At 40.6% G+C, this 17,192-nt stretch overlaps 1 protein-coding gene across 1 annotated transcript in view; it reads left to right on the top strand.

Moving 5' to 3' along the window:
• The first annotated feature begins 452 nt into the window (after positions 1–452).
• The window catches only part of KLKB1 (kallikrein B1), a 30,646-nt gene continuing 13,906 nt past the window's right edge, over positions 453–17,192 (top strand). The window contains exons 1-6 of the mRNA XM_021939041.2: positions 453–674; positions 1,292–1,350; positions 5,280–5,442; positions 7,104–7,210; positions 9,850–10,009; positions 11,642–11,751. Of these exons, the coding sequence (XP_021794733.1) occupies positions 1,293–1,350; positions 5,280–5,442; positions 7,104–7,210; positions 9,850–10,009; positions 11,642–11,751 (598 nt within the window). The 5' untranslated portion in view covers positions 453–674; position 1,292. The remainder of the gene's footprint in view (positions 675–1,291; positions 1,351–5,279; positions 5,443–7,103; positions 7,211–9,849; positions 10,010–11,641; positions 11,752–17,192) is intronic.

Genomic DNA, 17,192 nt, shown 5'->3' with positions numbered 1-17,192 from the left:
GGTCTTCTGTGGCCACCTTGGAGTCTGGAGCCCCAGGGGCTGACCTGATCTGGGGTGAGCATGGGGCTGAGGCCACAGAAGCCAGTCTGGCCTGTGGCAGGCCTGAATTTTGGTGCCAGGGTTTACTGGAGTGGGCTTGGTGCTTGGGATCTGTGGTGAAGTTGGGTGCTATCTTAGCTGTCCCTTTTCCATGCAAGAGGGTATCTCTCTCCATGCTGTGCTGCCCAGGCTTGAAGGTGGGGTGACACTGGTAATGTGAAATTGTCCTTCCTATGCACTTCAATGTGTCTTTTCTTACTTCTGTGCTGCAACGGGGTGGCATAACCTCTCACCTGATTCCTGAGCTCTAGTGCAGTTATTTTCGTGCACAGATACTTGTTCAAATTGATGTTTCTGCAAGGGATGAGCACTAGAAACTCCTGTTCTGACAAACTCCTATTCCGGTTCTTGCTGACATCACTCCCTGAAATAGTTAATATACTCAACAGCTGAACACGGATAGGATGTTCACGGAATATGTTGACAGGACGAAAAGTTGAAACTGTTGGCAGAAACCCAAAGTCAATATCGAAGCCAAGGAAAACACTGCCTGCGGTGCCACATTAGAACAGCTCGGAGACCGTTCATTTTTAAGTGACAAGAGACTCACTTCCAAGAAGCAATTGTGTTTTCAGGTAGCAAATTTCTATTATTCTGATTGTTTCCAAAGAAACTATACTTTTTAAAGTATAGTTTTTTACTTTATGAGAAAATTAGTCATTTATATTCTAATTTCCTGAGTATATAGATAGTAGAGAAAGAACTAATATTCCTTTATGTAGAAATATTTAAATGTAAGATGATTTTAAATCAAAAAGAATACTTGATTGATTTAAAATTTTTAATTGGGCTTTAATATTTTCAGAGGTTTTCTTTACTTAGGGATTTTTGGACTGACATTATTGCCATTATTTATTAATTTTCTTTTTGCTCAAATCAAGAGGTTTCATAACTGTTTAATCTCTCTCTCTACCAATTCCCTTTCCAACATTACTAGCCACAGAGTTTGCCAATCAACAATAAACACAACAGTAGTCTGGACGTCTCAATTTGTATCTTGGGAAGCATTATAAACTTTCCAACTCCCTAGACACAAATGTAGAGAAAAAAAACCCCTTGTTTTCTATACCAGAAACTGTGTGCTTTGTCTTGTAATTCAGACATTTACAAGAAAATCTGTATCACCTTAAATTAAGATTTATGTTAAATGTGGTCTAAAACCAACAGAGTTATGTATTGTTTTCTTTTTTAGAATGATTTTATTCAAGCAAGCAACTTATTTCATTTCCTTGTTTGCTACAGTTTCCTGTGGTAAGTGAATTATCTATAAAGCATGAAATTCAGGCTAAGACAGGAGTAGCCAAGCAAGTCGCACCACCTCTGGAGAAAGCTATTGAACATACAGCTTCGGGGATGGAGATAGTCCCTGATGATTCAGGACACGTGTCTATTTAATGTTCCAGAACAAGTACGACTTGTGAGATATATTGCTGTATACATACATTGCAGACCAGAGGAAGGAGCTCAGAAGTGGGAATGTCTTGGGACTTGTGTTAATAAAAACTTCTGTCCACAGATGACACTCTGCAAAACAAAACTCAAAACAAAAAAATTACTCCTCTATTTTTATCAACATTAAAAAATTAAACATTATCTGAAATTTCAAAAGAGTGCTGGGCATTATATAGTGTCTGGGTCCAATCCAAGTATCTGTTAGGTACATGATACATAGTTTTACTCTGGACAGCCAGGGAACCATTTCAAAAATGAAAGTACCTGGTTTAAATTTAACTTAGCAAACCAGGCATTTGGATAGTTCTAGGTGAATAACTTTCAACACCAGATTTCGATCTCATTTCTCTATTAGTATCATTAATTTTTGGAGAATAAAAATGATTCTGGACATTTCATTAATCGCTATAGAGGGAGTTTTCTCTGTGTCCCCACAAGGCATGATTCTGAGTCCATGGTGACTTAAGAGGGCCACGTAACAATGAGTATTTAACTTTCCTCTCGTATGGCTACAATAAACGTCTACAGGGAAGGTTTACATTCATAGAGACTACTTTTCCAGGAAAAAAGGCTTTGATTCCTCCTAAATCACAACTCCTCTGTGTCTGTCCCTCAACCCTGATTGCTTTTCTAAACCGTAATTTACCAACCCATGTGCAAACCCACTGAAAACTGAGAAGGAGCACGAGCCAGAGATACTGTGAACCACGGCCACCTCCAGGTGGTTTCTCATTTTCTGTTTTTTTCTTCCGGCAAAATAAATCATGATTATGGCTACGAAAATTAAGGATGTAAATAAGCAAAAAACTAGAAACTACGTATTGCATGTAGTCCCCAAATTCAGAAGCAGTCGTTGTTAAACATCTTTTGTTTAGTCTTTCAGATATTTTTCTACCTATGCCTATTTGCACATTTTACAAAAAAGAGTTATTAACTATGGATACTCTTTGACTTGCATTTTCCACTTACAGCTACCTTTTGGTGCAAATAAATGACATTTTTTGGAGCTTGCTATTCTCTTTTTATGGTATGTTTGTGTGCACATTCTTATGCACTTAGTTATTTCTGTAGAATACATTTTTTGAAATAAAAATACTAGATTCAAAGGTATGAATATTTTAGAAGGCTTTATGGTGTGGCATCATGAAATTATCTTTCAGAAAAGTTACTCCCTAGTTGACTTCTACCAGCTAATAAGAGTCCTCATTTACCCCACTTAGGCCAACTCTAACAGGCTTCTGTTGCTTTGCATCCTGACATATTTATCTTTCTGGAAACAGTATCCTAATTTATTTCTGCAGAGCTACTGCCTCTCAGTTTTGGTCCATGTGGTTCTGGTGACCCTGACTCTTCTGCTGAACCAGGAAGTGCACACATCCTGCTGACTGCAGTGACCCAATCACAGCCAACATCTTGCAATGAAGCGTTTGTTTAGATGTCTAGAAATAGGACTCTTACTTTTTTTTCCAATTTAACTTGAAACATAAGAGAATACAGAGGCCTGAGCTACTGGTCCTATTTTGCTACTATGTGGAGCTTAAGAGTAATGGTAACACCATGACTGGAGCAAGCGGAAGGAGACTATTGTCCACTGATGCTATCCGTTGAGCACAATGTGGGGTTACTCCTTAAGCCAGAGTCACCATGGGCTTTTTGGCTCCTGAACCAATAGATTTCATTTGTATTCAAGCCACTTTGTACTAGGTTTTCCATCATTTGCAATCAAAACCAGTATACAAATACTGGTTATTTAATTTTTCATTTTTACTAATCTCATGGAAAAACTGGCTTCTAGTTGTTTTAACTTGCCTGTATTTGTGATTCTTCCCATTTTCATGTACTTACTAATCACTTCTATTTCTTTTGTAAATTATCTTTTCATATTTGTCCACTAATTCTTTAAAATTAGAGTACTTTTCTTCTCCTTATTGTTTATGTAATTGTTAAACAACACTGAATAACCTGCCCGAAATCCGTGGACATGGGAGCCCATGTGAAAGCTTTGAAAGCCACCATCATTATGAGATAAACTATATAACAGTACTTTACATATGCTCCAAAATACAGTACAGACACGGCTATCATTGTCATGATCATCATTATCATCATGATCGCCAACTTAGGAGGATAAGCAAAAACACCTACTAGAAGTTTCTTTCCATTCAGCAACAAAGTTGGCGTTTTTCTAGTCACTCCCTTCCCTGACTGAGTCGCATGGCAGTTCACAGAGGCTCAATGGCAGAATGGGAAGCTCTGGGCCAGCACCAGCCATTGTGTGCATCCTTGCATGTGAACCTAGGTGCTGGAAGAAGAGTGACTGCTTGATAATATGAGTCAGTCAAAACCACCAACTGTCTGACAAAACAGACCTCTTTGTAACCAGTATTGTCACTAAACCAATGCCTCCATGCTTTGTGCATACATGAAATCTAGGCAATACACTTGTATTCCCCAAAGCTTCCATTTGAAGAGATCTGTGCTCTTCCCAAATATAAACCTTGCCCAAGAGGTGGTCATCTGGCCGCACCTCTGAGAGGAATAGAAGTCTTGCTGTGTTGGGTGGTCAGACTGGGGCTCAGGGCCAGAATCCCCAGGGGGTAGGATTGTGCAGAGAAGATGGCACTCTCCGGTGCTTAATAAAATGCACGTGGTCTAAGCTGCCCATTGCCTCAAAGGCAATAAAAAATAGGTACTATTTAAATTGAAGAGTAACTACTGCCCCAGCGAATGGACAGGTTGTCATCAGAATAGCCATGGTTAATGCCCCAGCGAATGGACAGGTTGTCATCGGAATAGCCATGGTTAATGCCCCAGTGAATGGACAGGTTGTCATCGGAGTAGCCATGGTTAATGGTCAGTTGACTGACTGAAATGAATATGCTGGCTGACCAGGAAAGCTCATTAAGCAGACTTGGAAGAGAGTCTTTCCAGGTAAATCCAAATTTACAAATTAAAGCAATAATGACACCTAATTCGCTAATAATAGGTGGGGTGCAGTGTATTTTAGAGCTGGGAATAATTCCAAACAGCAAATAGTTCAAAATTTACTTTCAATTTAGCATATGCATGCATTTGCTTAAACTATCTTAAAAATGAGTAAAAAATATTGTCAGTTTGCTTGAATCATACTGAGATGCGGAACAATATTTAGCACTGCATGCTAGAAAAGGACACAGGATTGGGAGTCAGGGCTGGGTGACTGTCGCAGGATTTTCATTAAGTGTGTAGATCTTGGGCAAGTCTGTATGCCCTGAGATTCAGTTATTTAACTTTCTTTCAAAAAACCTAATCCAGATGCAGATAACAAAACCTGCTTCTAACTTCCCTTACAGAATTGTGAGAAGCTGGTGGAGATGTTTGTAACCAAAGTGTTTTGCAAATAGAGCAAATATTATTCTTTTTAAGGCATGATATTTTCATAGCATGTCAGGCAACAGGGAAAAACTAAGTTAGGATCTTATTTTATTGTGGGTAATTTATGTGCAAATTTTTGTGCAATTTAATGAAAATAAGCCAAAGTTTTAATGCAGAAGTGCCCAGAAAATTAAATAACACTCTACATTGTTCAAATGGTTGCCTTAATATATTTTATTTTCTCAGCATAATTAGAATTATATTATACAGGTCTTGGAGTAGTCAGTCAGTGGGAGAAGTTAAGACAACAGATATCTTTTTGTTAAAATTATTATTTGAATTATCTCAAATTAACTTTTATGGTTCTATCACAGGATGTCTGACTCAACTATACGAAAACACCTTCTTCAGAGGTGGGGATGTAGCTTCCATGTACACCCCGAATGCCCAGCACTGCCAGATGATGTGCACATTCCACCCAAGGTGTTTGCTATTCAGTTTTCTTCCAGCAAGTTCCATCAATGACATGGAGAAAAGGTAAAAGTTGATATTTCATTATTGGAGAAGCCATTTTTCTAAACTGAATCGGTTTTGTGCAAAGAGGTGTAGTATAACTGAGAGTTCTGTCTCAGACGGGGTTCAAGGACCAGCTTCAGCAAAATCCCTTCAAGTGGTTCTTACAAATGCAGATTCCTCAGCAACAACCCAGATTTGCTGAACCAAAGTTTCTTGGGACTAGAAATCTGCATTTTAAACAATCACTGTGTTTATTTAAAGTAGTAGAAGCTAGTCATTTTCTATTCAAAGCCTCAAAATGCTTGAACATCGTTGGGCTAAGAGATTGTCTCCAGAAAGCGTCTAACAGGTGAACATTTCATCTGAATAAAGAAACAGACTTAACTGTGTGACCCGTGATCACATTAGTGGCTAGCACAGTCCGAAGGAAATAACGTAAGACAAGCATTTTGCGGAGAATATAATTGAGAAAGATCTAGAACTTGTGATTTTGGGACAGGGCAGATCTGAATGAAGCCTAAAGTGAGCCAGTTTGGGCACCTATGGCATGATGCTATGTATGGTATGTGTGTGTTCATGTGTGCTTGTGCTTGTGTGAATATGTATTATTAACTGGAGATTTGTAAAAGTACTGGAAAAATACTACTTATGATTTTTTTTTTTTTTGAGATGGAGTCTTGCTTTGTAACCCAGGCTGGAGTGCAGTGGCACGATCTTGGCTCACTGCAACTTCCGCCTCCCAGGTTCAAGCGATTCTCCTGCCTTAGCCTCCCAAGTAGCTGGGATTACAGGCACGCACCACTACATCTGGCTAATTTTTGTATTTTTAGTAGAGACGGGGTTTCACCATATTGGCCAGGCTGGCCTTGAACTCCTGACCTCATGATCCACCTGCCTCTGTCTCCTAAAGTGCTGGGATTACAGATGTGAGCCACCGCACCCAGCTGTAATTACAATTTTTATTACATCAGAAAGATGCTTATTAATCACAAGCTACAGTTTCATCTTAATGTTTTTTCATTTTGAATAAGAATAAGTTTTTCTTTGTTCTTCCCATTTCCATATTCATAACTCTTTTCTCATCTTCACTCCACGTGAGTTTGTGAACTAGAAATTGGATAGTCATTCTCTGATCCTACATGTTAAACTTGTAGAGAAAACCCAGATTGTATGTGAGGATCATCATCTTAAAAGTGGAGGTAGGTTCTAGAATTCTTATAAATAATGAAATTAACATGAAGGCTGACATTTGAGACAGAGGGAAGTCTTTCATTAAGTGCAGACTACAAGGAGTTAATAAGCAAGATGAACACACAATATACAGATCCAGCTCTTATCACTAAGTTAATTTTTTAAGTAAATGAAAGTATTTGCAAAAATAATTACCAATTAAGGACATAGTTGCCTGAAAGTTTAAGAACACAGGAAAAATCATTAACTCTTCAATATGGTTGACTTCCTGTACTTAAAAAATGTGAGTGTAAAGAAAACGCAATGCTGAAGTTAAATATTATGGGGATGTTATAAAATTACCTCTAAGAGTGTTCTTTCCAGCAAGTTTTGGGGAAGCTATATTATTTCCCTTATTCCTGGTTTTATTTGTTAGTGTATAGAAAATGCTAGACATTTCCTCAATGTATGTTTGTTGTTCTACTTCCTAAATAAAGCTACTTTTAAAACAGGTTTGGCTGCTTCTTGAAAGATAGTGTTACAGGAACCCTGCCAAAAGTACATCGAGCAGGTGCAATTTCTGGACATTCCTTAAAGCAGTGTGGTCATCAAATAAGTGGTAAGCTGCGAATTTCTTAGCTACATTTGAGTTAATATTGAATCTACCTTAGAACAGCTTTTGCTAAAAGTTTGTACTGCTACAGCCTTTTGGAAGGAATCACTCATAAACATAGAAGATGGGGCAGTATTCCGGACACAAAAGAGGGACCCATATTCATCTGGACACTTCTGTTGTCTTTATCAATCGACACATATTTAATGAGCCTCTATTATTTATGAGGTTAGCACTCAAGTGTAAGATTTGCAGAAAATGAATCCAAATAATCGTGTCTCCTTGTTTCCAGATAAGAATTTTTAAGAAAACACGAGGGAACATCTCTCTCAGGTTCACGTGAGGGTAATTTTTATATCAGTGATTCTCAACCAGCAATGATTTTTGTCTCTTCCATTAGGGGACATTTGACAATGTCTGAAGACACTTTTGGTTGCTATGACTAGGGAGGGCTCTATTAGCATTTACTAAGTAGAGGCCAGAATGCCTCTCTCATTTACTAAGAAGAGGCCAGAACGTTCGAATGCTGCTGCCCAACCTTCTACAAGGCACAGAGCAGTCCTCCACAGCAAATAATCTTCTGGCCCAAAATGTCAACAGTGCTGACATCAAGAAACTCTGATATACCATTAGGCTCAAACTGAAGAACTGAGTTCTGCAAATCTTGCTAAAAATAATACTTCTTAAAGGAAACTTGAGGACTAGGATGCTAGAGAACTTTGATTTTACATCTGAAGCTACTGATGTCTTGGGAAATAATTTCCAATGCTATCCTAATAAATTTAAGACAAAAGAACTATTTCTCAAACATGACTGGGACTGATCAGAAAGCAAAAAGTGCTGAAAAGATTCAACTGATGGGTTGTCGGAATCTTAAAATAGCTGAGTTGTGATTCTATGTGTGACTATACATCATTATGATTTTATCTGTATTATGCACAATTAATTTTGTAGGTTCAAATTTCAGATGTTTTTAAATTTGTCATCCTTTCCTCCCTCATTGATATCACCCCTTCAATACATACACACTTTGAGCCTGCTGTTTGCATGTTAACCAGTTATCAAAGGATGGCAAAGCCTTCGTTATCAATATGGGCCTGACTTAGCCAGTGTAATAGGTGTAGTCTACCTGAGGTGGGGTACATTTCCTATTTTATAAGATCAATGTGTATGTTAATCTAATTTGGTATAAAATATTCAAGGAAGTGCTGTTTCCAATTGTTGTATCTTATAGCAAAATTTAAAGAAAAAGTAATATTGTGCCTTTCCCAGTATTCCTGTTATTGTTAATGTATTCTAAAACTCAGTGTTACTCACTTAGCTTGCTTTTAATGTTTTTTTCTAACTTCATCATCTTAAAGTGAAAAATTGTTCCCAAGTACATAAAATCTCTACTGTCAGAAACAATTCTAGTCGAAAGCATTTAGAGCTTTCATATGAACACTTAAAAAGTTGTTATTTGTAAGAGTCCCATCCCAACTCTTAGCCTATTCTTTTCTCACATGCAGAAAAATTGGAAAGAGATTTCATTTCTACTGTCTGCAAATTCCTGTATTTAAGAACCACTGTGAATAATCCACCTCCCTACCCAATTCAACATGCAGTTTTCCTGACAGTTTGTATATTTTCTGTCTTTCCCACCCTTAAATTTAGTTTTATGACTTCAACCACACTTCTTAGGAGTGGAAAGTTACCTGTAATAGATTATGGTTTATTCCACATAATCTTGGGGAATAAAACTTTTAAAAAGTTCATGGTTTATAATTCTGGTTTACATTACTTCCTTAACCAAAAGTCTAACTAAGAAATTTGAATATTTAAAAAAAAAAGAGCCTAATTTTGCTTCATTGTCTGTGAAAAGAATTATCTATATCTTTTGCATGTAAGACAAATCTCAGTGAAAAGGGTGCTTAAATAGAAGTTAACACTGTTTTAAAGCAAGAATGGAAATGGCTTCATCATGCATAAACAACAACTCTCCACATTTTGTAACGATTGATCCAGATGCAATTTGTAGTCAGACAGGAGAAGTTGAAAGCAGAGAAAGAACACTGGGAGATAGAGAAGCTCCTTCATTCAATGCAAAAGGTCAAAGGCACATCAGTTTCTTTAATAATGCAAACCTCAGCACACATGATCAGTGTCCTCATTATTATTGCCTTGTTTATTTCCCACTGCTCACTGTTAATTTCAACGTGAAATTTACCTGTATTGCTGCATGCATCTTGCAGTTTAAGAAGCAAAGTAACCCAATTTCCAAGCTAGTGCTTTCAGGAAAATACTGGATTGTATTTACTTCAAGCAGAGTTTGATAATTTATGGACATAATAAAAATTTTAAATCCCTTAATTAATATAGCAATTGCCAAAACTGGGCTGTTATCCTTCTAAACTACCGGCCCAAATGGTAGTGGGATCCTTCTAAACTACCGGCCCAAATGGTAGTGGGATCCTTCTAAACTACCGGCCCAAATGGTAGTGGGATCCTTCTAAACTACCGGCCCAAATGGTAGTGGGATCCTTCTAAATTACTGGCCCAAATGGTAGTGGGATCCTTCTAAACTACCAGCCCAAATGGTAGTGGGTATCTAATCTACCTCTAGAAAGAAAATGGACTGTGTTTCTCTATGTATTTTTCTTGTACAGCTTGCCACCGAGACATTTATAAAGGAATTGATATGAGAGGAGTCAATTTTAATGTATCTAAGGTTAGCAGCGTTGAAGAATGCCAAAAAAGGTGCACCAATAACATTCGCTGCCAATTTTTTTCATATGCCACACAAACATTTCACAATGCAGAGTACCGGTGAGTACAATTCATGGTGTTTGTTCTTTATATTAGTGCCCCCAGGATTTCGCTGTATTCTTCACAACCTCTTTTGTTCCCAAACTAAAAACCAAACAGGGCTTTTACTCCTAACCACTTTCCTTATTTACTTATTCTATTTTATATTTTTATCTTCTTTTTTTTTTTTTTTTTTTTTTTGAGATGGAGTCTCGCTTGTTGCCCAGGCTGGAGTGCGGTGGCGCAATCTCGGCTCACTGCAACCTGTGCTTCCTGGCTTCAAGCAATCCTCCTTCCTCAGCCTCCCATGTAGCTAGGACTACAGGCGCCCACCACCACACCTAGCTAATTTTTATGTTTTTACTAGAGACGGGGTTTTACCATGTTGCTTAGGCTGGTCTGAAACTCCTGATCTCGTGATCCACCCACCTGGGCCTCCCAAAGCGCTGGGATTACAGGCATGAGCCACTGCTCCCAGCCCTTCATTTTTAAATTAAATAATTCATTTAATTTCATTTGTTTCTCTACTTTTTTCCTCTGGCAGGTAATTGTACCCCATCTTCAAAGCCTGGCATCCTCTTCCACCACTTCTCCAAAGGCTGATTCTTTCAGGTCTTTCCTCAGATACCGTCCCCTCCAAAGGACCATTTCTGAGCATTCTCTTTTAAGCCACATTCAGCTCTGTTTATTTCATTCGTAGAGCTAATCACAATTTGATTTTTTTTTTTTTTTTTATTTGTTTTTTGTGAGACGGAGTCTCGCTCTGTCGCCCAGGCTGGAGTGCAGTGGCCGGATCTCAGCTCACTGCAAGCTCCGCCTCCCGGGTTCCCGCCATTCTCCTGCCTCAGCCTCCCGAGTAGCTGGGACTACAGGCGCCCGCCACTGCGCCCGGCTAATTTTTTTTTCTATTTTTAGTAGAGACGGGGTTTCACCATGGTCTCGATCTCCTGACCTTGTGATCCGCCCGCCTCGGCCTCCCAAAGTGCTGGGATTACAGGCGTGAGCCACCGCGCCCGGCCCGCAATTTGATTTTAACTTGTGAATTTCTTTCCTTATTTTTAAATCTCATTTTTGTTTGCATAGATGTATGGGGTACAAGTGTAATTTTGTTACCTTGGTGTATTGTACAGTGGTAAAGTCTGGGCTTTTGGTATATCCATCACTGGAGTCACGTACATTGTACCCACTAAGCAATTTTTCATCACCTGCCCCTTTCCCACCTCTCTATCACCTTCCCAGTCTCTACTGTCGATCACTCCATGCTCTTCTCAATTGTGGTGTCATTTTTCCTGAAGCGAAATTTTGGTGTCATTGTTTCTGAAGTCATTTTCTGAAGTCTGTGTCATTTTTTGCTTTCCTGAAGTGAATTTTGGTGTCATTTTTCCTGAAGTTCCATTTGCCCCACGCATAGGCTTTACTTATAGAATGAGGGTTTAGTGTCATGGTGTCTCCTGCCTCATTCTCACCCCAACTTTCCCTTGACCGCTTTGTGAGGAGAAGGATGTCCATTTGATTAATAATGCAAACCCCTAACCCACTCATTATCAGCATCATTGTTTTTTCCACTGTCCGTTTGAATACTAAATGTTATCTGGACTGCTACCTCCACCTCAAAGTGCAGGAAGCAAAGTAACCTCTTTTCTTCCCATTCAGGAACACTTGCCTCTTAAAGCACAGTCCCGGAGGAACACCTACCACTATAAAGGTGCTGAATAACGTGGAATCTGGATTCTCACTGAAGCCCTGTGCCCTTTCAGAAATTGGTAATTGTAGGACCACTTCACCTTGTGATTGTAGTAGGCGGAATAGGAGCCCCAGAGATGTCCCTGTGCGGAGCCCCGGTACCTGTGCGTGTGTTCCCACAGCTGGCAAAAGCGTTTCTATCAATGGGATTCAGTTAAGGACTTTGAAATGGGGAGTTTACTCTGGATTTTCTCGATGGGCCCAATGTACTCACAGGGTTGAGTGCTCACAAGGCTAATAAGAAAAAGAGAGAGGCAGAAGGGTCAGAGGCAGAGAGAGGTTTGAAGGTGTTACACTGCTGGCTTTGAAGATGAAGGTCCGTGAGCCAAGGAATGCAGGCGGCCTCTAGAAGTTGAAAAGGGCGAGGAAACAGTTTCCCTGTGGAGCATCCTGGAGGAACAAGCCCTGCTGATGTCTTGATTTTAGCCCAGTAAGACCCAATCTCTAGAATGGTAAGATAATAAATTTTTGTTGTTTTTAACCACTGAGTTTGTGGTTATGCCCCTATAGCAGCAGTTATAGGAAACTAGTACAGTGATGTTGTTATAGGTACAATGATACTGTAGCAAAACTGTAAGGTCCTTCCTTGGTTTTGTCCCTATCTAGGGAAATGACTCTACCTGGGGAGGGAAATAACATTCTGTCATGTCACACATAAAGGTAATTTCAATGGAATTGTCCAGAAAATTGCCATGACATTCCACCTCATTTAGCATATCAGGATGTTAATGACAAGATGTTACTGAAACCAAATCCCTTACTGCCAGTTCTCCGCAGTACTGGGTGCTGGCTCTGTGCCTGGCCCTGTGTTGGGTGCTAGGCTAGGATTTCCCTGTGGAAGATTGGGAAGGTTGGTTACAAGGTGTCTATTTTCCTGTCTCCTCTTTGCGACAGCACACCTCCACGGTGTGTGCCAGGTTCACATGTACTGGTGATGTAATTTTAACGTTCATATTATTTTTTTCTGGGAGAGTTTTTGAAGGCTGCCAGGAGGCAGGACTCGATGCAAGCATGCTCCATTCTGTACCCAGCACTGTTGCTGGAAGGATTTGCTGCACTTACGCAGGGAACAGGCAAGCTCATGCCGTGGTTCTGGGCTGTCACAGCTGCTGTCCACACCTGGGAGAGCACCCTGGATGGCTCATCTCTGTACTTCCTTTCTTGTTAAATTGCAATGAGTTCACATGTGATTTAATCTGATCAAATGGCCTTTACAGACTGGTAAAAATCTGGCTGTTTCAGGCAGTGTTTTGAGCTGCTAAGGGCATGGCTTTTCACTGAGTACGTGTTCCCCGTTCCTCAGGGAACACCCAGTAGCTACGTGCCTCCTCAACCTGGAGTAGGGCTGTCTCCTGGCCTCACTGCCCAGATGAGATTCATAAGTTAGGGATCATCTGTAGTCATCACTACAGATTTGTCCTTAGTTTCACCATGGATTTTTCTAATTTTACAAACAAAACCCCTAAGGCTCCTAGAAGGAGGGCAGAAGTGAAGGTGCTCGAGGGTCATATAGCTGATGAGCTGAACCAGAACCTGACCCTTGGGTCACACAGATTTCACATTGCTCACTCCCCCTTTTGATTTTTTAATGGATTTAATGGTGTTTTAAAGTCTCCTACCTCTCAACTCATATGAATTCATCATATTTACAGATTTCCTTCTCTTGTGGTCCATCTTCCTGCATAGATCTTGAGAGATGTCACGATAATCACGTCTCCCCAGTTAATTTAACAAAACTGTTTGCAATTCTGATATGGGAAATCTACCATATGACTTATTAATTTATCAATTGAGGTGGTAAACATATTTTTCAAGCCAAAAGTAGGAGAACATAAACTGGAAAAAAAAGTTGGTTTTTTTTTTTTTTTTTGTTTTTAATTTTTATCACCTCTGGGGAAGAAAATCTGATAAATGAACCTGGTTGATGAAATTGCAATTAGTGGGAGCAACATCATGGTTTCTGTTCTGAGACTAACCAGATGGCATCTTGAAATAGAGAATGTCCTAGAAATCAACTGGTTGCTTGGCCAAAATATCTATAAATAGTACCCGACATGTTCGATAGGAAAAGCAAAGTAAAAGCAATTTTAATAGGTTAGGACATTGGGCTGAAGTATTGCATATATTTAATGTCACATGCATCTGTGTGAAGAGACCACCAAACAGGCTTTGTGTGAGCAATAAAGCTTTTTAATCACCTGGGTGCAGGAAGGCTGAGTCCAAAAAGAGAGTCAGGGAAGGGAGATAGGGGTGGGGCCATTTTACAGGATTTGGGTAGGTAATGGAAAATTACAGTCAAAGGGGTTGTTCTCTGGTGGGCAGGGGTGGGGGTCACAAGGTGCTCAGTGGGAGAGCTTCTGAGCCAGGAGAAGGAATTTCACAAGGTAATGTCATCAGTTAAGGCAGGAACCGACTATTTTCACTTCTTTTGTCATTCTTCAGTTACTTCAGGCCATCTGGATATATGTGTTCAGGCTTAGGCCCAGAGGCCTGACATTCCTGTCTTGTCATATTAATAAGAAAAATAAAATGAAATAGGAGTAAAGTGTTGGGGTGGCAAAAATTTTGGGGGTGGTATGGAGAGATAACAGGCGATGTTTCTCAGGGCTGCTTCGAGCAGGATTAGGGGTGGCGTGGGAACCTAGAGTGGGAGAGATTAAGCTGAAGAAAGATTTTGTGGTAAAGGTTGATATTGTGGGGTTGTTAGTGGGAGCATTTGTCGTATAGAATGATTGGTAATAGCCTGGATATGGTTTTGTATGAATTGAGGAACTAAACAGAAGACATAAGGTCTGAATAAGAGAAGGAGAAAAACAGGTATTAAAGGACTAAGAATTGGGAGGACCCAGGACATCTAATTAGAGAGTGCCTAAGGGGGTTCAACATAATTAGTTGCTTGGTTGCTGAGTTTTTGGGCTCTATCCTTGACAGAGTCCTCCTTCTTAAGTTGGAGGCTGAGCTTGGTGAGGTGTGTTTTTAAAAGACCATTAGTCCTTTCTACCTTTCCTGAAGATTGAGGAGAGTAAGGGGTATGAAGGTTTTACTGACTACTAAGAGCCTGAGAAACTGCTTGGGTGATTTGACTAATAAAGGCCGGTCCATTATCAGATTGTATAGAGGTGGGAAGTCCAAACCAAGGAATTATGTCTTACAGAAGGGAAGAAATGACCGCGGTGGCCTTCTCAGACCCTGTGGGAAAGGCCTCTACCCATCCAGTGAAAGTGTGTGCCCAGACCAAGAGGTATTTTAGTTTCCTGACTCGGGGCATGTGAGTAAAGTCAATTTACCAGTCCTCTGCAGGGACAAATCCCCAGGCTTGATGTGTAGGGAAGGGAGGGGGCCTGAACAATCCCTGAGGAGTAGTAGAATAGCAGATGGAATACTGAGAGTGATTTCCTTGGGGATAGATTTCCACAATGGAAAGGAAAAGAGGGGTTTTAAGAGGCAGGCTAGTGGCTTGTAACTTACATGGAAGAGGTTACGAAATGATGACAGAATAGAATGGGCCTGTGAGGCTGGAAGGAGATATTTTCCTTGGTCCAAGAACTATTTGCCTTGTGTGGGAAGAGATGGATAGGTGGAAGTTTCAATGTGGGAGTAGATGGGAGTGACCGATTAGAGGGAGGAAAAACTGGCCGTGAGGGACAGAAGTTGGAATGCTAGCTGCTTTTATAACTACCTTATCAGCATGGGTGTTGCCTTGAGCAATGGGATCTGATGCCTTTTGATGATGGCCCTTGCAGTGAATGACTCCAGCTTCCTTTGGAAGTAAAGTGGCCTTGAGAAGAGTTTTTATTAAAGAGGCATTAATGATGGAGGACCCTTGCAGAGTGAGGAAACCTCTTTCAGCCCATGTAACAGCATGGTGGTGCAGGATATGGAAGGCATATGTAAGGTGTAGTAGAATAGCAGATGGAATACTGAGAGTCAGTGTAAATATTGATGCATAGTCCCTTTGCAAGAGTGAGGACCTGAGTTAAGGCAATGAGTTTGGCTTGCTGAGAGGTAAGTTAAGGCAATGAGTTTGACTTGCTGAGAGGTAGTGGAGCGGTGCAGAGTGGTAGCCTCAATGATAGATGTAGAAGATATTATAGCATACCCTGCCTTTGCTGGTGGGTGGAGATTAGGCCTGGTGGAACTGCCATCTATAAACCAAGTGTGATTAGGGTAAGGAATAGGAAAGACAGAAGTATGGGGAAATGGAGTGGATGTCAGGTGGATCAGAGAGATACAGTCATGGGGATGGGGGCCAGCCTAAAACAGTAAGGTCAAGTTGTTTCGACAGAAAGCCTACAGGGCATGGTCCTGGCTCTTGTGTAAGAATTTTGACTGCACAGCCCTGTACTTTGGCTGTGTGTAATGAAAAGGGTTGGGATGAGTTAGGGAGAGCTAGTGCGGGAGCAGCTTCTAGGGCTGTTTTTAAGGAATGGCAAGAGGAGTGGCTAAAGGATTTAGGATCTATGGGGTCAGCTAGGTTTGCTTTTGTGAGTTTATATAATGGTTTAGTTAGGATGGTAAAACTAGGTATCCAAAGGCGGAAGTACTTAATGCCTAGGAAGAAAAGGAGTTGTTGTTTTGTAGAAGGGGTTGTGGCTTGGGAGATTAGCCAGACATGATCAGCAGGGAGAGCACGTGTGTTCTCATGAAGAATTATGTCCAGATAGGTAATGGATGAGGAAGAAATTTGGGCTTGACTGAAGTAATGGGGGCTGTCTGTGAAGCCTTGCAGCAGTACAGCCCAGGTAATTTGCTGAGCCTCATGGGTGTCAGGGTCAGTCCAAGTGAAGGCAAAGAGAGGCTGGGATGAAGGGTGCAAAGGAATAGTAAAGAAAGCATGTTTGAGATCCAGAACAGAATAATGGGTTATGGAGGGGTTGTGGAGGGAGGTATTGAGGATAGGAGAGTATATATCCACTGGGTGGATAGGCAAGACAGTTTGGTTGATAAGGCACAGATCCTGAACTAACCTGTAAGGCTTGTCTGGTTTTTGGACAGGTAAAATGGGGGAATTGTAAAGAGAGTTTATAGGCTTTAAAAGGCCCTGCTGTAACAGGCGAGTGATAACAGGCTTTAATCCTTTTAAAGCGTGCTGTGGGATGGAATAGTGGCGTTGGGCAGGGTAAGGGTGATTAGGTTTTAATGGGATGGTAAGGGGTGCATGATCAGTCGCCAAGGAGGGAGCAGAGGTAACCTACACTTGTGGATGAAGGTGGGGACATAAAAGGGGAGGATGCGAAGGAGGCTTTGGGGACAAGCGTGGCAATGAGGTGTGGCTGTGGCCTAGGAAAGACAGAGAGGCAGATAATTTAGTTAAAATGCCTCAGCCTAATAAGGGAGCTGGGTAGGTGGGGATAACTAAAAAGGAGTGCATAAAAGAATGTTGTCCAAGTTGGCACCAGAGTTGGGGAGTTTTAAGAGGTTTAGAAGCCTAGCCATCAATACCCACAGCAGTTATGGGAGC

The sequence above is a fragment of the Papio anubis genome, chromosome 3 (assembly GCF_008728515.1).
Source record: "Papio anubis isolate 15944 chromosome 3, Panubis1.0, whole genome shotgun sequence".
Classification (NCBI taxonomy): Eukaryota; Metazoa; Chordata; class Mammalia; order Primates; family Cercopithecidae; genus Papio; species Papio anubis.
The sequence above is the reverse complement of the archived record's forward strand: the minus strand, read 5'-3'. Positions and strand labels throughout refer to the sequence as shown.